Raw genomic sequence first — 26,624 nt, 5'->3', positions numbered from 1 at the left:
TTTAGGCACTAAGTGCACGAAGTATATAATTTAGTTCTGATCGAATTGCTGTGGAAGATAATGGGTCAATATGCGCAAAACGACGTGAGGAGTATTGGTCTCTGTCCATCTGTTTTCAGAAAAGAAACGTATAGAGCTGTGACCATGCTTAACTGCTTATCGCGACCTCGTGCAGACCCCAACAACGTCATCGACTGCTGTTCGCCAGGGAGGCGTAACGCCTCGAACTGCTTCTCGATCGACTTGTTCCCGGATGACCCATTCTTCGGCCAGTTCGGGCAGACCTGCATGAACCTTCCACGCTCGGCTGCATGCACTCGTTGCACACTTGGCAAGTATAAAAGGTCCCCGTTCACCGATCCGTGTTGAAGACGCGACTAACGCAGTTGACATTTAACTATAATCGGTTGACATTTAACTAAGACAGGCGCTGTCCATTGATGCTTTTTTTTTTTTTTGGGGGGGGGGGGGGAGGGGGGGCCTTTACATCAAGAATCTATATCAACCAGCCAAGCTCAGCGTCTTGTTTTAGATTATAGTTATGTTTAAGGCGTTATTTATTTTCGCCTGTTTATTTATTTCAAGTTACTGCGGCGTCGGTAAAGACATTCCATTTTAAACACATGTTGAGCTGAAAAAATCTATAGCTATGGGGACAATTAACTAGGGATCGCATTTTCCTTTGCTGTAAGCAAGGTACCGGAATCACAGTTTAGACATTTATTTACTCGTCTATTCATTTGCATCATTCCTGAGCAAACCCTTCGTGCGTAACAACGTGGAAAAGATAGCATGGTACAAAACGGCAACAGGCAACATGCAGAGCTCAACAAAATTAGGTAAAAAATGGCACACAGAAAATAGGTTATGGAAGCATTTTAACTCCTTCAGTTTCTAATGATAAAACATACGTGCAGCTTCTCATTTCGGAACTCTTTTTGTATGATTGTTTCTTGGAGAAATATATAGCGATCTGTGCCAATCTCATCATTCAGAGTACTGTGAAATATGCGACAGCATCTACAGGGAGGGGTTTCGTCTTGCTATACTACTTCGCAGCATGCGTACTTGACATCACATGGGCTTAACACTAGCCTCGATGGAAGTGGCCAGTCGAAACGCGATACCTGAACATTAAAATGCTGGCGCCAATGGACAGGTGTGGAAAAAGGGTGCAGCGACCGTTGGTCGGCCTATTCAGTAAACATACAGCTCATGGGGTTCATGATGCTTTGTCTGCATGGCCACTTATTTATTTATCAAAATCGTACCTTTAAATGGATCGTCCATGCCAAGAGCACCGTCGTATTTGGACAGTGGAGCACAGGTTCTCCTTTTCCGAGCTCAAATTGTTGCGTACACAGAAAAAGGGAGAGCAAGAACGGTACACCGCCGGTGAAACGTGCAGATGCTAAAGATAAACATTTTTTTTCTCTCTTAAGGAAAACATTTTTTACAGCACCTAAAAGTTATGATATTGAACTTTAATATTTATTGTCACGTCACGTGTCACAAGATATGTAGTGTTTCCTCCTTGCACGCCGCACCTGTTTCTGTTCATGGAACGGGTAGAATATAAAGCGGTGTGAGCATCACGGCTGCCTTCATGGTTAGCAAGATCGTTCTGGCAATGCTCGCGACTTGAAGTTTGACTGCTATAATCGCGCTAAGGTCAATGTGTAGCCTTCATGCGTGTAGTGCAAGAAGGCAGTTATTTCAAAATTCTCAATGCGCGATATTAAAGGCAACATTTCGACTTTAATAAAGAACTGGTTCCTAATTGTTTTGGCTTTCTTCGTGCAGAACGAAGATTTTATGACGATATGAACAAAGTGCCGCAAAAAAGCAATAATACTGTGCTCTTATTTGTCAATTCGGCTACGTGCTCAACTTAGACCTAAAGCAGCACACTGATTCGTTTATATTTCTGCTAGTCGAAATGTAGGACTATTGTAAGCATCTTCATCGTTTAACGAAAAACCGTTTGAAAAGTACCGATGCTGCAATTTATATGCCCATCCTCGGGCCCCGATAAAAACGCCATAATTCTGTTTACTGTTCCGCAGGGCAACGACAACAGCAAGACATTCTCACGTCCTACATAGACACGTCTCAAATATATGGAAGCTCACTGGCGGATACTCTCAGACTCCGACAAATGACCGGGGGTAAGTTCTCCTTACGAAACGGAAGAGTTCGTGTATTTCTGTAACACGAGTTATAGACTAATGCAGTGTTACATTTAGGGATGTGGTGAAGCCCGCTGTCCTACACTGTGTGTATATTTGGCCCGATGATTAAGATACTGATGGGCAAATTAGGAATAAACTATACTTTGCTTAGCAGGGTAAGCACGTATGCACACAATAGCCAAGAATTATTGCGGATTATACTGTGCGGTTTCGTGGTTATCTGCTTGTACGGCTGTTTTATCAATAAGAAAAATAAGAATAAACTGTTTCTTAAAATGGGATACCGTTGGCGGGCGGCCTACATAAGCAATACGTATCTTCCCTGAAGATTAAGAGACACCGTTGTTTTACTTTAGTATATTGATTGCACGATACTAAACAGCTCCCTATCGAATTGTTACTCCTGGTAAGAATTCATTATGTCGCTTCTTTTTGATGTGTAGCTGCTCGTCCGGCAAAGAAAGAAATGTCTAATGCTGAAAAAAATGATATGTTAAAGATGTCACGCCACCAGAATAAATTTCGCAGCGTCCGCATCGCGGAAGACTGCTCATCTTTTATTTTTAATAAATGATCCAAATCCGCAAATGACGCAAATGACGCAATTGACGCAAATGATCCTATTTGGATCGTCTCTGAGTTCAGAACTTAAATCTTTTTCTTGACGAGCAGTTTTTATATGGGATGGGTGGTAATAAGGGTGTCGGATGTCGGGGAGGAATGTATTTAATTTGCGAAAGAAACACGCGAACTTTAACTAAGAGTATGTTATTAGGAGGTAGGGGATGATGAAGTGTAGATATTAACAAAAGCAAATGCCTTTCTCAATAAAGAAAAAAAAAAGAAAGGAATATATAGATCAAACCTAGTCGTTGTCCGATTCAATCGCACAAGCAGTTTGGTAGCGGTCGAGAGGCAAGAAAGGCGGTGATGATGTCCGCTAACGCTATTGCGTGCCACTCTTAAAAGAGTATGGAACCTAATTTCTGGGTTCGTGCTTTATTTTTTGAAATGATGCGTGAAACAATACTGCATACGAATATCGCCAGACAACTCCAGGCTGCTGAAATCGAAACAGAAACCGGTGAGAAAAAAAGTTTTGATTTAAATTTGTTTAGCGGTCGCAGGCGAACCTCGCATAGAGATCCATACACAGGAATGTCTTGCGCATTATTGCCAAGAAAAAAAAAAATGCCACCAAAATTTGATGTCCATACTGCTTTAAGGCTGAGTTTAAGCGTCTCCTAAGTTTTCATAAGAGAAGCGAATACAACTCCTTTGGCCGAAAAGGCATCGCCGTTGCCGTAAATCAATTTGAGAAAGCGTGTCGGAAAAAAACATGCGCACGTGATTTCGTACCAGAATTGTGGTGCAACCGTTCTCTGCGCCGCAATCAGGGTGACGTCATATTATTTCGCATCCCCTTTAGCATCCATCTGCTATAGTCAAGCTGGAGGCTAGTTCGCGACAGGGATTCTAACCGAAAACAAGTGCACCTTTGAGAAGTGTTAGTGTCCACTGCGAAGTGAGACAGTTACTGCACATTGTCTTCCTAAAAAAAAAAAAAAACAATCTGAAACAAAAAAATCAAATATTCCCCGAACGAAAACACACAGTTTGAAAGGTGCTATTGCGTCATAAGACGAAGCTTGAGCCTTACCCTAGCCTTTTTTGTTGTTGTTGTTGTTGTTTTTGGATAGCATACGTAAAAAGTTCTTGTTTTTTTTTTTTTTCTATTCTTCAACTTTTGGGCGTTGGCTTTGAACCGAGGTTGGCCTAGATTAGTGCAAATATGGTGTTGCCTTCTTCGAAAGCTTTCAATCATATTTTATCAACAGCACTGGCGATATTGATTTGCCTTCAGGTACTATCACGTTTAGACAATCCTTGCCAGTACGAAATTGAGCAAATCGAACATTGCATTCTAGCTGCTGTTTTTTCAGGTGCGAGTAGAATAAAAGAGGGGAAAATTAGTGCTTACCATTTCAGGAAAGTTTCTGAACGTTACATGTATATTTTTAGGACGCATGAAGAACCAGTTCGACTTATCCTCTGGAGAACTGCTGCCGCGTAGTTTCCACGTCAACGAGGACCGCTGCAGCAATCCTTCCAAGGGACAGTACTGCTTCAGAGCAGGTGGGTTGCGTGTAGAACTATTAAGCGCCATCCTTGTGGTTGTCTACGCTATACTTGGTAGGTTTCTAACATAATGGCTTTATCTTTTCATTTTACTATTATATACGCCATGTAACTCTGCGTTCTTATCAAAGTTATAATATGCAGAAAAGAACTGATATCCCAGTCGGAAAAAAACTACAGAAAATTTTCTGATGTTACGACAAAATTTCTGTGCGGTTTTTGACAGGAAACCTGTTGTGACAACAGAACATTCTGTAGTAACATCAGAAATATCTGTAGTTACAACAGAAAAGTGCTACAGAACTACAGAAAACACAAATATACTACAGAAAAACTACAGAACTACAGAAAATTTTCATGGTTACGACAGAACTACAGGATATTTTGTCGTATTTTTGACACAGTTCTGTAGTTGTTTTTTTTCGACTGGGATGTGCCCTTCTCATTCTCTGAGAGCGAGGAGGTTAATACTCCACTCACATTTTGCAGGCGATGAGCGTGCCAACGAGCACCCAGGCTTGACGGCCATGCACACAACGTTCCTCCGCCAACACAACCGCATCGCAGAAAGTTTATGGTTCGCCAATATTTTCCTCAGCGACGAGCAGCTATTCCAGAGAACCAAGTGAGACACCATCAACCCCAATACGTTGAGTGCATGAAAGTGCAATAGATCGACAATAGAATTGTGCAACCTGCAGAGTATTCGCAGAGGGCTAACAATGAAGCTCTAAGGAGCAGACAAGATAACGAACACACATACGTTATCTTATGTCCAGAAATTTAAGATAGGCGTTTTGGCCATTAGGCACGAAATTAGCTTCAGTGTGCAATGTCAAATATATTTACTGAAAGCGTCGCTGATAGAGAAAAAAAAAAATTCCTTCGGTAGGCACCTGTGCTATTTGCAAGTATGACGCAGTGGGAATCATTTAGAACGGCAACGATGGCTAGTCGAGACAAGAGAGTCGAATGTCATATTTGCTGCTGACACCAGTGCAGTGATCAGTCTTTGATTTTGTTTCGAAGTTTGAATAGTCTAATGTCCTTTCTGTCTGTAGCAGCATAGTAAGCTGATACAGGGGAAATTTTTAAATTGTTATACATAGTCTGCTGTCAAAAAACAGGTTTAAAAATGATAAATATTTGCTTCCTCGATGAAAAAACCGTCACCTCTGATTTATTCGAAGGCTGTGCTTCGTATCATTCCCTCACCACATTGTTTCACAAATCACTTCGTTCAAATCTCATCAATCAATGTAACAGTCCGCCATCCTTTTTTGTTGAATTCATTGATGTATTCATGTTTGAGCGGTGAAAAAAGTCATTCACGTAACCTCTCCCGGCTTGGAAAAAAAGCTGCCTCCGTCATCATGAACGAAATGAAAACAAATAAACATTAACCCACGTAAGGTTAGGAACATAAAAGCAAAAGCGGGCAATAGATGATAGAATAAAGTATAAATAGCAATATTGACAGTTGCCTAAAGGCAGTAGGATCATTACTTTGATTCACCGTATTTGAATTTTGATGCACAAATGAGTCCACTATAATTCCTTGGGGAACGGTGTGCACGTTTGTTGCCGCCGCATTTTAATGTTTTCGTTCGAACCGCCTGCCGTTATTTTTAGGAAATCGGGTTCTTCGGCCCATTTCGAAATCTTGCTAAAATGAATGGTGGAGCCATTTCTTGTCTAAAAATAGGAATCATGCTTCCAAGCCAAAAGAAAAAGAAAAAAAAAAGTCAGGTCGGCGTCACCCTGTTGCACGGCACGCTTAGAAAGCTCTGTCTGGTACGTTGAGTTCTTCTTACTAGAGGACACTCCCGCTGATATTTTGTTGCGAACACAACTTGGGAATGAAATTTAAAAGAATAACTGAGAATAGACGAATTCTGTTTAGAATCAAGCCAAACTCTGAGTTAGAATTGGGCAGTGCGCTTAACTTAGTATGTAAGTTCTTGAAACACCCATATTATTTTTAAGAAATGCGGGAGGTCTACATATCTACAAATATATTTTTAAGATGTGTCTCGGCAAAAAAAAAAATGTAATGTCTATAAGAAGAGAAAATATATTAGAATTTTTATTAAAGCCAAAGTAGGGATTAGCAAGACACCAAAAATACAATGAACAGGGAAATTTTATAATGTCTTCATTATAACGAAATCGCTCTTTTGCATGGTGACGAAAGGGCGGGACTGTGATAAGAAGTTTCCAGCAGGAGTACCTATTTAAGGCATCACGGTCCTGCTAGAGCCTGCACAAGGCCCATTGCAATTCAACAGCAACCGTCCGGCCGCATCGCTGTTGAGTCCCGTGCTCGAGCTGACGTTATACCTTGAGCTCTTTTCGAGCTTTGCGTGTGTTCCTGCAACTAGAAAAAGTACCCAGGGAAGAGTCACATTCATATCTTAACAGCAATTGGACCATTAAAGGTTTTGATGCCAGTTTCCTGATTGCAATTTTAGGATTTACAAGCTCTGTTTACTTGGCACCAATTTTCGAGCCCGCTGGCTTCGGCTTACCGACTAACTATTAATTTAACGCTGAGAGACCGTTCGCCCAAATGTTAGAGTTTTATGCCGACAGCATGTGCTAGATTTTGGTAACCCTAAAACTTCGTCACTCATATGCCGTCCTAAGCTGCAGTATAAGCCTGCAGCCTGCAGTATAAGTAATTACTCGCTCATTGCTTAATTTAGCCGGTTTAGTGATCAGAAATTAGCTGACTGTACACAAAACTCGCACACATGTGGCGAAGAACACTCGCCAGCCATTACTTTTAGCGACCATTTAAAATCACAAGCCAAACAATTTAGCGCCTTCTGTTTGTTTCGTCTCGTCCTCTGTGTCGCAAGCGCTGGTTTTTAAACGCTAGATCACCACCAACTTGCCCGATCCTCAGTTCTTTATCCAATGTTCTGCCTGCAGGCGCATCGTAGAATGCCAGTTCCAGCACATCGTCTTCTCGGAATGGCTGCCCATCGTTGTGGGACCGAATACCATGAGTAAATTCGGCCTAACGCCCCTGAGTAGCGGCTTCACCACATACAATTCGAGCATAGACGCGACCATGCTGAATGAGTTCGCAGCCGCTGCATTCCGCCTTGGACACACCCTGATCGACGGAACCTTTCGAGCGTATGTCATGTCCTATTTCTCACTTTATTGTGTAAAGACTGGTCTATTTCTCTCTCTGATATGCATTGATTTGGAAAGATTTGTTGTCTTTTTTGTTCTGGTTAAATACAAGAGTGTTAAGGAATTTTCGCGAAATCTGCGCGCTAAGCCAAAAGTGAATATAAACATCAACAAGCGAGACGATTAGTTTCTTCTTTTGCGAGTTTTCTCCGCTTTGCGCTCAGTAGACTGCGGGAATCTTAGTAAGAATCCAGTTGTGCATACACGCATCAAGGGGGTGAAAACAATTTATTGCGCTTATTCGCAGCCAGTTGCGCTCATTCTCTTCTGTCTTTACAATATCTTCTGCCCACCGTTCAGTTAAGGCTGTTTCGAAATGCTTCTTCCAGAATTAACCGTCTCGCTATTACCATCAGATCGCGGTGCTAACCCTTGCCTTCAACTAAAGCTGAGAGTGAAAACTGAGACATCTGAACGCGACAGTAGAATTCTGCGTACTAAAAAAGGAGGGAGCGCTTAAACCTAAAATTGCTTTTCACGCTAATTGAATAAGCATTCTCTACAGTTGGCCTCGTCACGTCGATAGTATGCAATGATGATGCAGGCTTGTTTAGTGGTTATCCACAAAAACGAAATAAGAAATAATCAGTTAAATCCACTATTCACCTGTCTATAACTTCAAGAATAGTTTTTGTTACCAACCGTTCTTTCAGTACTAACTGGCCATAGTTTCCTAGTCACTTCCCGGCTATTTAAAAACTGCTCGAAGGATACATATTTCGGAATGTTCCACACCTGATACATTTAGCAGAGACACATCTGACCCACAAGTGCAATGCATGAATTACAGGGTAAAATATACAGCATTGCTGTATTCGCTACGCAGTGCGGTGGTGATTTAGACCCACTATTTAGGCCTTCTGTAGTGCCGAATTCCTTTGAAGCTCACTCCAAAAGAAAGGGAGCTTACTCAGTGTCGATATGGGTGTCCCAGGATACGAGTGAGCTGTGTGATGAAAATGCTGGCTCTGCATGCCTTTAAATCTAGCTTTATTGTTTAAATTTCGTCTAATGTTTGGGTAAAAAAATACGTAGCGCGGAATTGACTCAAATTACAGAAACTTGAAATTGAAAAAAGGAAAGGGGTTTTATAAGAACGGGTCTCGATTTTAAATTCAGGTTAATAACTTGTTTTGCTCTTTGCCTTCTTTTTCAAATATCTGTAAGTGCATAGTGAACAAGCCTGCATCAAGCTCTCATACTCTCGACATAATAGCACGCATTGGTACATAAATGTTACTGTAGCGGATCAAGTATGCCTACCTATTCAAAGCCCGTACGTACTGTGCGATCTTCATCTACGAGAGTCTGTTAGCAGTTTATGTGATCCACCGCAAAAAGTCATGCCCTAAGTCTAGTTGGTAAAACATCTCAGGTGATGCACCTCATAATGTCATACCGTAAGTCTAGTATGGTAAATATCTACGCGTGCACCTCTAACGTGTGGTTTTCAGCACACAGTGCCAAAGACAATATTCGTGTTCCTTCTGCCCCTTAGGCGCATTGTTCTATAGCCCACCTCCGTAGCCACATGGGTGTCCACAAGATGTCGCGACAGGTTTTGACTTAGGACGGCTTTATAAATTTTCGCATTTGTCAGATGTCCTACCGTTTCTGGTGCGACTTGTGAAAAGCATGGAACTACAAGCCTGAACCAGCGTGAAGCTCCTTCGAAGTGTTCAGTTTTACTTTTACTCCATGAAAGAACCGTGCCATTCTGTGTTTGCAGTGAAACACAATTGGCTTCATATCTGGTGCTTAGTGCGTAATTTTAATTTAAGAATCACATACGGTGGCAATATAATATACCACCTGGTTCAGGTTTGCAGGACATTGCTTCCAGTAGTGCCTGAAGCAGAGTGTAATGTCTTGATGCCTTCTTATGCAGCCGTTCTCGGGTTGCTCCATTTTATAGCCTGGATAACAAATAACTTTCTATAACTTACACACTCTTGTATGGATAGAAAAGGGTCCGATACGCAAACTCAATGTGTACTTTCGTCATCTATCTTCCTCTACTTTCTTGTCGTAATATTCCGGCGGCAAAATATCTACTCTCTTATTTTCTAGGAACATGACGAATTAAAAATAAAACTCTGTCCTATCTTTTCCCTGGCTTCAATTACTGTTAGCTACCTTCACATACATGTCATAACGAGCCACTGAGTTAGTTGCACTTGCTTGCTGAATAGGTTAAAAGCCTGGTTTTAGGTCTTGATATTGTAGGTAGCATAAACACATAAAATGGTTGCAGCAAAGCTCCTGCCCTCTCTGTTAGATGATATTCCATGAGAGACTCACGATAATACAGGACATACTACGTTCGCCGCCACAGACAATCATGGCGCTGGTTGGGCTCTCAAGGTCAGGTTAGGTTTGGTTGATGTTGTTTAACGTCCCAAACCGAATCAGGCTACGGGAGACATCGCAGTGGAGGGCTCCGGAAATGTCGACCGCCTCGGGTTCTTTAATGTGAACTGACATCGCACAGCACGCGGGCGACTTCCTTTTAATCTCCATCAAAAGGCGGCAGACGCGGCCGGGATTCGATCTCCCATCCTTGGGAACAACAGTCGAGCGTCCTTACCTCGGCAACAGCACGGCGGGGCTCTCTCAAGGTTAGGCTGCAACCAATATAAATACTCAAGAATGCAGAAGATTCAACAGCCCCGCTGTAGCTGACCTGGCGCCCCACCAAGCGACAAATAAGGAGGTCGTTTGTTCGGATCCCACCCTCTGCATGTGGTGCTTTTGTTCAACATTCTAATTATTAACATTTAATTATCTAGTTAACAGCATTTGACTATAAAATGTTTACACTAATATTGTGCAGTAACACCGCAAATTAGAGAAAATTCCACCTGCTTTGCTTCGTTTTGTTGACTTTTGGTCCCATTTCCTCCTCATTAATCTACACTCGCCTGCTCGGTCTCTTCAAATGGCTACGTTTGAAGCGACTGATTATTAAAACTGCGAAACCGTCGCTAATAGGCATCCCTCACACTTGCCGTTTCAGCGATAGACTCCTGACAAGCAGCACATTCGAGCTGCAGAACAACTACTTCTTCCCGTTCGAGTTCTACAATGGCTTTCTGGAGCCCGTTATTCGGGGTCTCATGCAACAGCGGGCCCAGACATTCGACAGGTGAAGTATACGCGAATTCGCCTGTATCACCACTGCATTCAGCTTCGACAAATTTGAAACAAATGTGTGAAGTGTCACACCAGTGTTTCCATTCCAATAACGCCATTGCACCAATAGCTGTCATGCAAACGCATTTAGAATGAGCTGAGGTCGACCAAGGCTGATATTAATTGTAAAGAGCCATGGCACTTCATCTTAAGGGAAAAAAGACAGGGAAGATGCTTTTGGAAAATTATATGTGCAGTAGCTGTATTATAATAAATTCGTAAGAAATTTGTTCGCAATCTTTTGCGCAGCTTTCCATGGAAGTCGAAACTATATCACAGTAGCCACGACATCATTATACGGCATTACAGTTGAGTGGTAAAGAAAAGAAAAAGCAAGACGTCTGCAGATGGAAAACAAAAACAGAAATATTTGATTAGGTTCAAAGTAGTAATATTGGTCATCTGATGAGAAGAGAGGACTCGCTGGAGAAAGATTTGATGTTGGGAAAGGTTGAGGGTCGCCGGAGAAGGGATAGGCAGCGAACGCGATGGTTAGATGGCATCCTCGAGGCACTGCAGATGAAGTTATGTGATGTTAGGAAGATAGTGAGAGACCGGAAAGCGTGGCGTGACATGGTCAATAGGGTCACGAAGATTTGGACACGACTGAACGACTGAACTGAACTGAGTAATATCATTCATAAATATTTGCGATGAAAAACCTCATTGGATATTAAGGACACCACTACTTCTGGCAACGTATTCCAGTCGGAAAGAGTTTTTGGAAAGAAATACATTTTAAAGAGACAAGTGCATCACTTTTACTCTTTGGCCTGAATGAATGATCTCTTTGTAATGATATGTAGTCGTCGTTAATAATGCATAGCCCGGCCAATGCCTGTGCTTAAATGGAAAATATTTAAAACAACTTTACGCGGTGAATTTTCCTGAATTTCTGTAGTGTGTTTTGTAGTTCATTTGAAACATTAATATACGTGTTATAGTCATTACAAAAGAAATGGACAGCCAGATTCTGTCTGAATTGTTCGGTATTGTATTGAATATTTTTGATGCCTTAGATTTAAAAAGTAGATCTAATACTAGAAACGTAGATATGTTATATTTTCATTTCAATTTCGGTGCTGCTAGAATGCCAGTCATGATTGTTTCTTGTCTTCGTTTGTCAACATTCAATCTGCCTTAAGATATGAATGTTGAAGATATGTAAGTCTCAGTACATTAAATTGTTTAGAGAACCTTGGTTGCGCGTTTTAATTGCTGATAAAAATGTAGATTAAATTCCAAATATTCTGTTTAAGAGTGTAGACAAATCCTCTGAAGATTAGAAGTTTACTGCTCGGTATGATCTTAAAACATTATCAGAAAAGCATTTTTAAATTACAAATGCGAAGGTGTATACACCTTCGCATTTGTAATTTAAAAATGCTTTTCGGTTTCTAAAAAAATGAATATACTTCAATAGAATGTTGCCAAGTATAAAAACTGAGATTTTTTGCAAAAGAAAAGACAAGCGAATCGCATTTTCCAAACATCTTACCCTTCGCCAGCTGAATGTTATGCTAATATTAATTTAAAAAATATTACACTTGAATATACGAAATATGTTCTATATAAGCTAAAGAAATATTCTATCTTTGAAATGGAGAACATAATAAGTTATTTTAAATATTAAACTATATCTCATTCCGCTTTAAATGCTTTCGCCGATATCGTGTGGACATTTCCTATAAGAAGGTGACAGGTCTACCTTTTAATGTTTGGAGTGTGGAGGATATTATTGGCAGTATATAGTGATAAGCAAATGCAGCCGTCATAATGTTAGCAGCAGCAGCAGCAGCAGCCGGTATTACCACACTACAGCGAAACTCAGACCAGAATATTAATAGAGGAATGAAGTAAAGGGCAACATTTTCAGCCCAGATTGCATGTTCATCCGTCCTTACACACCGCGATGAAATAACTGGGCCGCTATCTCTGCCCGATGCAGAGAGAAGAGTTTTAAAAGAATTTAAAAATTTAAATGCGAAAGAAAATATGTAATAAAATGTTTCAATGCAGGTCAAATCAGTCCGCTACTGAACTCCGCTTAATTTCCTCCTGCGATTAGCTGCAGTCGCTTTACCTTCGCGAACTTCTGACGTAATCTACCGGTCCGACTGTGCTGCCACATTCTGAGTTAGTTTGTCTTCACTTGTAGGCATTTACGTAAACCCAAGATACCATCGATTACCTTCTTGCCTCAGCACATGGCACACCCATTTTCTGTTCTTGATTTCTACTCTGATAACTTCAACCTGATTGTCGCCTAAGCCACTCTACTGTCTTCACATCTCCCTCCTAAATTTAGCACTACCATTTCCTTTGGATGACTCCCTCATTTATGATCAGCTCATTTATGATCATTTATGATCCTTTTCTACAACTCACAATAATTGCACCATTAGAATTACTGCTTATGGCGTGGACATTGTAGTAAATATTTTGTTTTTTTCTCTCTGAGCAAATAAATCACCACAACAACCACCGCAGATAGCTCAAAGCTCGCATATGTTTTAGGCATGACATGCGTCTGACGGTATGGGGTTGTACACACCGCTGTATATCACTTGTGCACGGCTGTTTCCCATGTCTAAATCCCGACCGGCTGCAACCAGCTTTACAAATTAGGGCAAAACTTGACACACGTATGCTCCCAACTTTGCTTCAACAGAGACGTCACTGATGGCGTCACGAACCACCTGTACCGACTCCGGAATGAGAGCTTCGGTTTGGACCTCGTAGCGTTGAACCTACAGCGGGCACGTGAGCACGGCGTGCGGCCCTACGTGGACTACTTCTACTTCTGCACAGGCGTCAACCTAACGTCGTTCGACGCTCTCAAGCAGTACGTGGACAACGATGTCGTCGAATTGTACAAGACGCTATACAGGTGAGCGCCTGCTCATCTTGGTGGTAACAATCGTGACACGAATAAGAAACCTCCGATTATCGGTGATACTGGTGAAGAAACAAAAGAGGTGAAGAGATCTGGGGGCATATGGACCATCTTGCTAGGTACAGGATAGGCCACACTAAACAGGAACACTTTGCTTGCCTTATAATACATCCGTTAGCACCTAGCCTGGACAGCATGATCACATCATAGATATGGTTCAAGCACCCCGTGCTCCTGTCTTCCCTTACGGGTAGCTCCGTAAGTATACTGAACAATATCTGAAACAAAGCGTCATCTCCGTGATTAGAATTCAGCCCTGATTACCTTCCTGAAGCCAGTAATCATTAATCAATCGTTAACCATGCACATCGCACTTTTGTAGCGTCGCTCCAGAGAGAAAACGCACATGGGCAGGAGGAACATAAGTAGAGTCCAAAGTTGCCAAAGGAAGGAAGGTTGCTATACAGGGAGTCTTTATTAGCTTGCAAAAAGCGCATACCCGTAGGTCATTGGGAGATAACTTGTCCCTATGACGTAGGAGATTGCTGAGGTATTGCTGTCAGTGATTCTGCGAACCTCAAGCCTTTTAATGTCGCCAACTGTATCAAGAACGGGCAGAAGGCCAGATTTTGGTACAACCAGGCGCACTAATTAGCAGCGGCGAATGCTTCATCACTGAAATGGCTGCCGGAAGAAGATTTTGTACAATGAAAGCACACTCTTGCTTGCCGGGTGCGATGCCGATGAGATGCGCCACTGGGGTAATTTCGGTTTTGGTGAACCAGAGGTTTTTCTACTGCTTATTGGGGCTTTCTAGCCGCTTGAATGTGTGGCTTTGCACAACGCAGCCTAAATGGAGACGAGCAGTACTCGCCAGCATCAGGCAACCCTCAACCCCTTAAGGCATGATTTACTGGTTTAAGTTTTATCCTCTTGCAGTACTCACTCAGGATGCATCGTTGCAGTTCACAAGAACTATAATGTAATATACTTGAATTGCGGATCCTATGTGTTACACACAAAAAACATTGTAATGGGAAAAAGACAGCGTATAGGGCGAAGCGTCGAACAAACATATATTTATATAATAGAAGCTCGATACAGGGGGATTAAGAAATATGCAATATCCGACTAGTCGGAGATGGTGGCTGCCAAAAGAAGGTAAAAAACAAAGGGCTGGAAATGTGGTACAGTTTAGGACTGTACGGTTTAAGAACTTCCTTCTGTAAGGCGATAGTGTAGCAGCAATAAAAAAGACGAAAATTAAGCCCGCTGAAGTGGGAGTCACACGGTTGATGCTGATTGTAGCTGCGACACAGAACGGTATAAATGAGACGTATTCATGTTGATTCTATCCTGCAGCGAAAGCAGCGCCCTAAGTAATCTTAAGCCGTCTGTAGAATTGAAGCCGCCCTCCCTTCACTTTTGATGAAAAGTGCTTCTACGTTCTCTGTCCAGAAGCAAAGCGGACCAGCTACCCCTTTATACCATCCACCCTAGCTAGTAGGCAGCCCGCCCATCACCACCCTGTATCCACCAAAACATGCAAGCCAACTCCGCCAACCTGCCTCCTCCACGAATTCACCCTATCCATTCACTCAAATCTAGAAGAGTACTCTCCCACCCTCAACCCAACTCTTACCATCCACCTACACCCACTTAGAAATCAATGTAAAAGCAGTCCAAAAAAACTGAGATCAAATCGAGTTCAAAGACGAAGTATCAAAGCCAACCGCCCTCCGTAACCAACACGAACAGCTGCACTTCTAAAGTGCAGATAGAATTCTAGCCACTCAACCTTCGTCCACATCGACCCTCTAAATAAATCCTGTCACATATGTGAAACATCGACCTAAAATATTAATTATAGTAAGTGCTTGGTATCCAGCCATTACTCATCGAGAGCGTATTGAAATGTTTTCGCAGAATTGCCACATCAGATTTATGATCATCTTGTATTTGTTTTTGCAGCAATGTCCGCGACATTGACCTATTCACCGCCGGCATTTCCGAGTTCTCAGTGCCCAACGGTATTGTGGGTCCCACGTTCTCGTGCATTCTGGGCCACATGTTCCAGCGGCTCAAGTACGGTGATCGTTTCTACTACGAACACCAAGGCCAGGCTGGATCACTCACAGCAGGTGAGTATATCGTTTAATTGTTTTGGTAAATGGACAAGATTTCCCACAGGACACAAATGTGCTTGAATTGTCCCCCGCTTCTGAAGTCTAAAGACGCGAATTTCCAGTGTTCCTCTAACAGATGCAAGCACATTAGCTCACCGCCCACACGCGCTCTTGTACACAAAATAGCGTTATGTTTAAATAAGGAAATCCGCAGCAAATAAACAGCCAGGCAAGAAATGGCGTTGACACTTCAGACTTTAAGTGTGCACGCGACACCGTTAGTGGCTGCCATTGACTGGCTGCCATGGCGGGTTCTTGCTCGCGTTCATTCACGTTATCGCTTAAATAGTAATATTTTGCTTGTGTCTTTATTGTTCTACAGGTACTCAATCGTATACAGTCTTAAATGCTGTATTATATAAAAGGTCACCCCACATATATAAGAATCCTCGCTGTAGCCAAACCGTGTGAACGTGACTCCATTTCATGAAGACAGCATGCTAAGCATGGATACATGGAAAGGTTTGATTCTCATGTCCTCCTCCGTTCACAGAGGCAAAGCCTTAGGATTTAGGTGATGTCATGCGGTCTTGTGAGGTCACACAACCTGACGACCAGATAGTCAATGGCTACCTGCCACCTACTAACAACCTGAACCACGTTTGGGATTTTGCGCTCACTGCAATGACGCGACGCCGAAAAGACTGGCGTCGGAATTTAGGCCTATCATTTTAAATGGTATCATTTTAAAAAGTAATTCTTTGATGCCGAAAGCCATATGCAAAGATCAGAGACAGAAAATAATGATAAATGGAATAATACGCAGGGAATACATGAAACTGTGCGGGCAGCAATGAAACTAACGAATGGCAGCACGAAGGCTACTGGGATACCGTGTCCTGTTGTCCCCAGGTATTACACTCGTTATTAGTTGCCGAATAATGCTTATTCATTCTCCTTTAAGGGTCCCTACGGTGCAGGGGCAAAGACAACAAACGTATGGAAGAAAGACCAGTGCTAGGCATTCGATAACGTAAAGCACATGCACAATTAATGTTCGACGCCACCATCTTAGCTTTCGAGGCCAAAACTAGTTACAGTCAGTTCAACGAACTCTTCTGCGAGAGCTCTTGCTTTAGCTTGTGCCAGTGTACATATTTGCACCCGACTAGCATTTTAAAACAGTACTCTCAGTTAGTTATTGAGTTGAGGTCCGTTGCTTTTAATTAATCAAGACCACAGTAATTCAGTGTCGCCGCAAAGATACAAATGTTGTGCTAGAGGAAATTTTTGCTTTGATAAGGTGCCACATGCCAAACTTACTTAGGATACGAGTACACTGCAGGGGCTACGTGGTAAGCGGCTATTCTGAAATTTCCTGTTCTTTCGCTTCCGTAGAATTTCGTTAGATTCTTAATATATTCTGCCAGAGGCTAAGTTTGGACGGAGCATACATATGCCAGATTCTTTGTGACGTGGCAGAGAGGTGCAAAAGAGGAGGTTGAGGGGCTGTTGAAGACATTTCTGGAAGCGTACTGTATTTTATGGGAGTATTATTTACGTTGTCAGGAGCAACATATTCGCCATCGCTACCCGACTGCAAGCGAATGATAGTGGCAATGAAGTTTATAATTTGATGATTTGTTACGCTTTCAGTGACACAAAGAAAACACTCCAGGTCTTCACCGAGTATGGCATGTCTTTTCTCTGTGAGGCGGAGCCAAGTATCTACGTGTTTTATCCTTCATAGCCTCAACGTCAAGCCAGGGTGAAGCTTGTATATAACGATGGAAAAACCCCTGGGCGTGATCAATGCCACTGACGGACCGATCCTGGTCCTGCTGCATGAGATTCAGATGCTCAAATCACAATGCCACCACCGCTATGGTAGAGCTGTATTATCATTTCATCATCATATAGGTAGCTTGTAATCATTTAATGGATAATCAAAATTTAATTGGTACTATATGGCGACAGAAAAACACAGAACTTCTGTTGTAATATGCGGTTATTTTTATTTTTTCGTTCCAGACCAGCTACGCGAAATCCGGCGTATCACTATGGCCAAGATCATCTGCGAGAACACGGGTGTAGATTTGGTTTCTCCAAACGTGTTCCGACCCAATGGGCCAGGGTATAAATTTATATATTTTGTATTTTAAATAGTATTTGTTGCTAATTCACGTAGCCTACGTACACACTGAATGCAGTAATTAATATTAGTTTTATGTCAAAACGGACCCAGAGCAAAATCGGTTGAGCAAATTGCTACGGCACTGCTGGCGAGAGAGTTCCTTACGCACTTCGGTGTCATGCGAAGCAGCTCCGCTGGTCGATTAAGTCAGCGCCGTGCTATGTGCAAGCTCGAACAAAAATGCATTGTTGGGGGTATTGTCGGTGGTATTATTGGAGGTATTGTTGGTGGTATTGTTGGTGTTGTATTGTTGGTGGGTATTGTTGGTGGTGGGCGTGGGATTGTTCAAGAGTTAGAACTGGCGAATCATGGGACACAAAGAGACCTCGGAACTACAGTCTAATCTCAATAGCTGAAACGTAGTGTTTTAAACATGAGGAATCGTTAACACAGACACCGCCACTTACGCTCTCAGTACATTATCATTATCAGTGACATAATGCGCAGTCACACATCCATGCGAGGTGGGTTCCAGTCTGAAATAAGCGCAGTACCACGCATACCCCCTCCCCCCCCCCCCCCCCCCCCTCCTCCTCCTGGCAGTCTCCGGGTTCAAGAATTGTGGGTGGAGGGAGAGCAATCGCACTCCTTTCATCAGATGGGTGGTTTCCGAATTTATATAGCGGAAGTGCCGATAATGGGAATACATAATTAAACGAAGTTCGGATGTGGGATGATGCGATCATCTGTCTCCGTTTTCACCTCACAAGCATCATCTGGCACAAAGAGAAGCAGTTTCTGCGATGGTGTGCATATGGAGTCGATTGGGCTGCTTAATGATCAAAAAGTGATAAACCGAGTGAAGCCAGGCTAGAGTGATAGCATTATTCCAGTACAAGTGTGCTGGCATTCCGCCGTCGCGATCCCGGGACCTTTTCGTCCCTACCATGCGAACATACAGACCGCCTCTCTTTGCCTTGTTCTTTAAGTCCACTTGGGATTTTCATGGCGGCACACTTTGGGATAACAAAATAATTTCCAAACAATGGTTTACTTTCACGCATTTAGTGAGTTAGTTGGGTAACAAAGTAATGGTGAACAAAAATAGGGCCTTGCAAAGCCAACAGAATTCCATACTTGGGCACCAGAGCACACACAACCGTCCCAGGGAAACTAAAATCATTTCCTTCACACAGACGTATGGAAGCGAACTTGCTTAAATGTGGTGCCATTTCTCAGGCGTTCTTTGAGTTCAGACGTTTGTTAGACGACAGCTGTACTGCTCCAGGTACAGACACAGGAAGCGACTCTTTCCTTTAATATAATGTGAAAATATATATTGTAAAGCTATCGATCAACCTTGGGTGTAGCCAGGGCTAAATCCGTATGATTTTTCGTAACAATATATTAGCCGCCTGTAAAGTAAAAATTACCGTCAAAACAGGGAACGTGCTTTCACAGAGGGGGACAAAATAGCTGCTTAATATAATAAAAAAAGTTTTTTATATTAATAAAAATGTCCCTACATTCTGAAGAATCATTATGGCGCATTGCTGCTGTTCGCGCTTCCCTCTCATTTTCTTCTTGTCCTCCTTTGAGTTATTACAACGCCTCAAAACTGTGAAAGTGGGAGCCATTTCCGTTTTACTGCGATTGGTCTCACCCATTCTAAGATAAGGGGCGAAAGAGTTTGCCATCCATACTAGTCATTTTCATCGCTTCTCCCGCTATTCCACTATAGCATAAAATTCGAGGACCCATCACGCAGTAGACATAGAAAGAACGCTACCATGTTAGCAGTAATCAAGAACAACTTTAGTTTTAAGTGTGACCGACAGCGGGTAACCGAAACCAAACTCACAAGATTATGATTGGTTTGCGATTGTGATGGTTACAGTAGATAAACGCTCATCAAACTGTTTCGTGTCTGTCATAAGTCGAGAGACGACGATCAACAGCGATTAAACGCAGCCAAATCGTCATTATAGTAGGCGTATTCGACAAAGAATCTGATTAGCAAACCATTTCGTGCATTTGTGGGCACAAATTGGCACGTTGATATACCTATGTTCTCTCTTTTTTTTTTTTTTTTCAGAAATCTGCAAACGTTTTGCTTCCTACTGGCCGACACAAACGTGAGGCTCTGGGCATGAAGACGACACCTGACTTTATATTCATGAACTTGAGGACAGAAATTACTACTTTTCACATCTTAAGAATGTGTCAAGTGATTGCACAGTATCAATATGCGGCGTCCTGCCCATCATGTCATTTCATCCCCTGGACGACGCCTGGATCAACTTGTGAAATTAGACTGTGACTTTAAAACTACGTTCTGCAGTACAGTTTACGCATGTTTGCCGTGTACGGCGTGCTTTTCTTTACGCTCCTAAGTGTGGTGGTGAGTGGCTGCCTCTAAATAACTAGGATTAGGATTTTCCATATTGGACTTTATGTGTGAGCTCTCAATGCGGCTCTTTCAAATGTTAACCGCCAAGTAGGCATCGCCTAGAATGTGCCCCAGCTGTGCGGATAATGGGATCTAGCCTTTAAGGTCGGCGTCAACGTAGTAATAAAAGCTTTGATAAAGTCACGCGTGCACGCATGTAGATAACACACTTGCTTATCTGTGAAGAAACGAGGCGAATAATATCATGGTTCTAGCACACTCGGAACTCTTCTGTTTCCAGGACAAACCATTCCATCTTGTACACAAACATCAGCTACGACATACGAAACAACCTCGATACACACTGCTCTTTAGACAGTGTTCCAACAAAGAAACTCTGGCAACGATTTTTTTTCGGGAGCATCACATTCGGACAGCATGCAGCAAGATTCTAATTTTTGTTCTGGGCGACGTAATGTGGCAGGCGGTAAGTACAGACATATTGAGGCTTCATTTCTTTAGTTTGCCATCAGTTACCAAAGCTAGCTTCAGACAATTATTCTAACCCATCATGAGGAAGGAGATATTTAACAAATCAGCGATAGTGGTGGCGCCTATGCTCCTTCTGGCCAGGAAAGTCCTGTTGGAGTCTCATATAGGCCAGCGCTGGCCGCTAGAGGCGCAGCTGCGCACTGAAGGGCATCAAGCCGCCACCGGAATTGTCGGCCACAGTTATGTTCCGAGTTCCGAGCTGTATTTACACCTATACTTTAGATGCTAGAATGCTTATATACCTAGTGTCCTGACCGAAACGGCAAAGGTGGCATATTCTGCTTTGCATCGACAGACGGCGCTACCACCAGATGGCGAGCTACGGGCACCCCAGCCTCTACGGGAGTAATGCTATCGGGTCTAGTCTGCTATTGCTGCCAGAAGACCTGCTGCGTTTGTTTTGTCAAATGTTAGAGTGGAAAAGCATGCGGGCTGCAGCGATGCTTCACATGTTTACGTGCCGCGACCTAACAAACACAAATATCGCTGATGGGCGCTACTAGTCGCGTCGTAAACACGACTTGCGACACAAGAAGCACGATTTGCTGGCAGTACAAATTGACGAAAGCACACACATAGCAGCAGCTGGAAACCTCTCATGGAAGGAAGTTTTGCGTAAACATGTGCTGAAAAAAGCCTTGCTGTGCAGTGTGCACGGGTACGGCGCCACCTTATTTTAAGAAACTTTTTTTTTTCTCTGCACGCCGCACTTCTTGTTTACTGCTTTTAAGAGGAGCTGCAGTATAGTTATTGCTTGAAACCTTGTCAGTGAAGTCGCAATTACACGTCCATGCATTTCTCAACCCCTATTTTGAAATTCCCTCCCCTGAGGAAAATACAGGAAACCAATCACGATATTTGCTTGTAACTGCAAACCTTGCTCTGAATGCAAAAAGAGCATAAATGCGATTCCCACCTTTACTAACAGTTTTTATATTGATTTTGACAGGTACAGATCCTACGAATGTTATTTTCTTTCAAGTAAAACCAATTGTGGGCTAGTTGGTGCACGCAAAGTCAAAGTGTCGTTTTGATTGGTTTAGTAGTGATCAGTTACACTCCTTATGTTTTCTTAATCAGCATCAGGAAGCACTCGGTTTTAATTGTAGGCGTTTTGACCTTTGAAGCCTCCTTTTTGTAATTTTTATTGTCCACCTTTTTTTCAATTATTTCACTCAGCAATTACACACCCTGAAGTTTAGTTACCATCATTAAGAATTTGCTTTTCGTTCTGAGCATTTTGATACATTTAAATCGAACTTTTTCCCATTCTTTATTTTTTTTCATTTCTTTATTCCATCAATTACTGAATTGATCACAATTATCCCAATAATTCGTCATCGTATGTCACCCACCAGTCAATCATCAGTCACTAGAACCACAAATTACTATGTGCAAAGAAAAACGCATGCCAACGATTCCAACCGCGGCGAACACCAAACAACTTGTCGATTTACTACGCATGGGGAATGGCTGGACATGCGATGCGTAACAGCCGCGTTGTGACCTCTTTTGACGAAGCCGACCACAGAGCATACGCTTACAACCCTCGTCGACATTTTACCCGAACCTTGACTTTCCCTCGGCATTTTCACCCGGACATCGACTCTGAATACGGTCCATCTGTCGGTCGCCACTCTCCATCTCCGCGTCGCCGCTCGGTTTCTCCCATGCACCGGCGTTCGACCCCGCTGCAGGAAAACAAGTGATAGTAGCTCCGGAAGCAAGAACTACGTTTTCGTCGAACGATCTAAGTCCTCGATTTTGCTGCCGAATTTGATAAATGTTTTCTTGAAGGAGGGCATCGATGACCTTGCCCTTGCTGATACCAGTGCTGTTGTGTCCGTGTTATGCTAGAAATCGTGCCGCCAGACGCGCAAAGTGACGACGCCACTATATGGTTTTCTTTGTGCTTCAGATTCTCCGCTCATCTATCATGTGGCCACCCGTACAGCGGCAGTTTGTATTCCGGGTGCTCTCTACATCATTGTATTCATCGTACTTTCATCATGCACTCGCGACGTGATTTTGGGCTGGGACTTTCTGTCCCAAAATCAGGCCGTCATCGACTGTACTCGTGCTGAAGTATGACTGTTTCCCTTCTGTGAAACCACGACGACCCATACCCCTACCACGTATGCCAAACTCACTGTGGCTGAAGATGTTTCGATCCCGCCATGCTCTGCCATCCTTCTGTGTTTTATCCGACCATCTTTCCGACGGGCTTGTAATCTTCGAATCGTTCATGATAGGCCCGTCTTCTCCACAGCTATACCCCTGCCGTTTGTCAGGCTTACTGTTGAAGTTGGACGCGGCGCCATGGCCGTGATCAATGCATTCATTTGTCACTTATCTTGTCTCTTTCTGGAACTGGTTCATCCTATCGCCTCCGTGTCTGAACGCGAGAAGTCAGATGATAACCCTTGACACATACCGGAAGCGGTGCTTACCGTTACTCCTGCTGATACATCGCGAGTAGACATCTTTGCCTGCTCTAATGACAGGTTCACGCCGACTCAACGGACCCAGCTCCCTGCCCTGCTTAAACAGTTCCGTTCCTTCTTTGAATCGTCATTTCATTGTTTAAGCCGCACGTCGGTTACCCAGCGGACGGACACTGGTAGCCACTCACCACTGCGGCAATGGCCTTATCGCGTTTCCTCGACCGAACGTCACATCATCGACGAGAAAGTGGCCAGCATGCTTTCTTTAATCAAGGGTAGTGCCACTAACTCTATTTTTTAATAACGTTGTTTATTGCCTCAGGGTACTAAGAAATATGTAAAAAGAGCACCCCTTTTAATTTTCTTTTTATATAATCTTTTGTACCCTGAGGCAATGACCAACGTTATTAAAAAATAGAGTTAGTGACACTAACTCTATTGTGCCTACACATACACCATCGAAGGTTTTGCTCGCACGCACCAGGTGGTCTTTATTTTTGTTCTTCACTGGCTGAGCCAAGTACTTCTGTATTAGCCTTTTACACCTTGCTAGAAAGTTCTTCAAGATTTACAATCAAGTGGGAGGAATTTTACGTCATTTAATCTTTTGTTTTGAGAAATTACCTCATCTTGTGCACGATAAAGGCAAACAATTAAGCTAGACGATTCAGATCTTGACAACTACCGAGAGTTATTGTGGCCGTCGCTGACCCTATTCAGCAGGTTCATATACTACTATTCAACAAAAACCAAGCTTCGCATAATCTATTCTATCTGCTTCCCGAGTGGGCGTCAGCAAAATGAAAATGTTTGCTTCTTTGCCCTTTGACATCTTTAAACGGCACGAAGAAATTTATAACGTTTGTTCAATCAATGTGCGCTATTTTCAGACTTATTGTGCTAACTCAACGATAATAAATGAGCAAGATTTTTGTTGAGTCTTTATGAGTTACATGGCAGGATTGTCTTCAAAAAAGAAGAAAAATAAATTAAGAAATATGTTTTAGAACATCTGCAACAAATGCTTTCAGGAATGATCCTTGCTAAAACTATTGATCGTTTGACCCTATACGCTTAGGCAGCTTAGCTTCGAAGCTTCTGAGAATTGTTTTTATATTTCGGTTTAGAACATTTCGATCAATGCGTACCATTGTAAACAGCACGTGTTCGGCTTAAGAAGCAAACCTGCCGACACGTGCTACTTTAATTGCTACCGTCTTAAAGGAGCTGTCGCTCCTGTAGTACAAGTCCTCCCTCGTTCATATCCCGTTAAATTGGATGGTGTTGTATGTAGCGAATTCAGGGAACACCAATTTTCGCTAGTAATTCGTTGAACAGGGCACGCCGATCTTCTATCAAACTAGCAACGCTGGGTGGCAAGGTGGTAGATAACACTGAAATTGATGTGAATGCGCATAATGTGTAGGTGTTACAAAATATTCAATTTAACCACCTAGTTCATTTACTGCGTCTTTCTGAGTTCCTGCATTGGCTACGGGTCGAGAAACCCGTCAGCCATTGGCGCGCGATCTTTTAAAATAAAATCAACTCCATATCCAACGCTCTCTGCGGACAACATATATTTTACTGTCGAACTGAATAGAGTTCAACTCAGTTTCGCCTGAAACCTTACTTTTCAGTATTCTTGTCTAAAGGCGAAAGCGTGCTCAGGCTGGGCTGGTGAGACGTATTAAAACTGTTCACTGTTCAGTATTGTGCACAATATTTACCGCGGAATATGGACACGCATGCAATCCTCCGACAATTGGCCAGATACTATTTTGCCTCCCGTAAACGTCCTGGCTTCAAAAAAAAAACACAAAAACTATTAAGCTTCCTCAAAGACCGCGTCAGGAGGTGCCCACCAGCGCTCGGGAGAAAATACGACCGGAAACTACAACAGAGTTCAACACCCGCCGATGTAGCCAGCCAGAACAATCTGAAATATATATATATAAAAAAAAGAAATTTATCATGCCGAATTTCAACATTGGTCCGTGCATTAGTTTGATGAAAGCAGTAGTTATTACATGTATTGCATTAGTGCTTGCCTGAAGTAAGCAGAATCACGGAAATACACATGCTGATATTTTCTCTCTGCACAATGTATTCATCATGGATGCGCCGGTAATGATCGCTATGCCCATAATCGCTGTGCCGATGATCGCTATGCCCAGACAAAGAAAAGTCCACTTGTCAAAACGTTGGCTCATCTGCGAACTGAGGCGTACCCCATTTACCCTTGTTCAGTTGTTTTTCATACCGGCAATAATAGCCACACCAAGGCACTTTTTAATATGTTACTAAAAATACACGACAGCAGTACGAAGACGCAATATATAACTCCTATGTAAACATTATGGTTGTTCTCGCATTTCCCCCGCTCTGTCGGTGCTGATATGAGCTGGTCCGTGAGATTTATGATAGTCATTTCCCAACAACTCAGAGACGCTGCCTTCTCCCTAGAAAGGAATATCAAGTCGTGGTACACCTCTGAGAAGAACGGCGGTCTATAGGCCATAATGTTCACCGTATGTAAAAAGCGTCGTGTATTTTTCTGCACATAAACCGCATGGTCATTAGCTCCACATCCCACTAGATTGCTTCAACAAAAAATTCTAGGGGCACTTTGAACCAGTAAAGTGCGATGAGGTGAAGGCATCTGTTTCGCGGTGGGGCCGAAGCCCTCCTCTACGGCACCTCTTTCTTTTTTAAAGCGCAGCTCTTTGGCGTCCGTTCCTGGGTTTCGTGTCGGCGTCGGCGTCAGCGTCGTCGTCGGCCTCGTAACGCCCCCCTTTCATCCCCCCAGCGCTAGCAGCGACCGACTGATACCGCTGGATGCCGCTGACGCCGCTAGAGAGTCAAGATAACGTGACTGAATAGAACACCGTCGCCGCCATGCAGAAAGAGGAGGGGAGGGTCCCCCCCGCCTCCTGTTCCTGTGTGGCGGATAGGGTGCTCTTCAGTTACCGACGCGCCGGTTATTTCACGTAGGCCCCGGCACGTCGACGAATACGTGACCACCTTCCCACGGCTAGACCTGGTTCTTGGCGCTGCGGAAGCGAGGGTATCATATTGTTTGCGTCGGCATCGGCGGCGTTGTCCCTGAAACCAACTCCGCAGCTGGGGTTGACTCACTATCGGCGTCAGCAGCATCAGTCAGTCGCTGCTATCTCTTCCCTCCTCCCTTTATTGCGTTGTCCGCTTGCTGCGCGCGCTTCTGCCCCCATCGTTTGCCGCTGGGTTTACACGCCGCCCCCCTCCCCCCTCTTCCTGCGAGTCTCCGGTTCTCAAAGCGCCGGCTCGAACTTAATTCCTTTCTTCGCTCCTCCTCCAATGCAACCCCTGTGCGGTGG

General features: G+C 43.2%; 1 protein-coding gene across 1 annotated transcript in view; it reads left to right on the top strand.

Moving 5' to 3' along the window:
* Positions 1 to 20,203, top strand: part of LOC146178498 (salivary peroxidase/catechol oxidase-like) — a 36,443-nt gene extending 16,240 nt beyond the window's left edge. Inside the window, exons 7-16 of the mRNA XM_084579986.1 lie at positions 176 to 331; positions 2,067 to 2,168; positions 4,215 to 4,328; positions 4,821 to 4,956; positions 7,266 to 7,475; positions 10,552 to 10,680; positions 13,399 to 13,617; positions 15,595 to 15,764; positions 17,781 to 17,902; positions 19,979 to 20,203. Of these exons, the coding sequence (XP_084436112.1) occupies positions 176 to 331; positions 2,067 to 2,168; positions 4,215 to 4,328; positions 4,821 to 4,956; positions 7,266 to 7,475; positions 10,552 to 10,680; positions 13,399 to 13,617; positions 15,595 to 15,764; positions 17,781 to 17,902; positions 19,979 to 20,203 (1,583 nt within the window). The remainder of the gene's footprint in view (positions 1 to 175; positions 332 to 2,066; positions 2,169 to 4,214; positions 4,329 to 4,820; positions 4,957 to 7,265; positions 7,476 to 10,551; positions 10,681 to 13,398; positions 13,618 to 15,594; positions 15,765 to 17,780; positions 17,903 to 19,978) is intronic.
* The last annotated feature ends 6,421 nt before the right edge of the window (positions 20,204 to 26,624 follow it).

Source organism: Amblyomma maculatum, chromosome 9 (genome assembly GCF_055883805.1).
Source record: "Amblyomma maculatum isolate TAMU_Amacu chromosome 9, ASM5588380v1, whole genome shotgun sequence".
NCBI classification, from domain to species: domain Eukaryota; kingdom Metazoa; phylum Arthropoda; class Arachnida; order Ixodida; family Ixodidae; genus Amblyomma; species Amblyomma maculatum.
The sequence above is the reverse complement of the archived record's forward strand: the minus strand, read 5'-3'. Positions and strand labels throughout refer to the sequence as shown.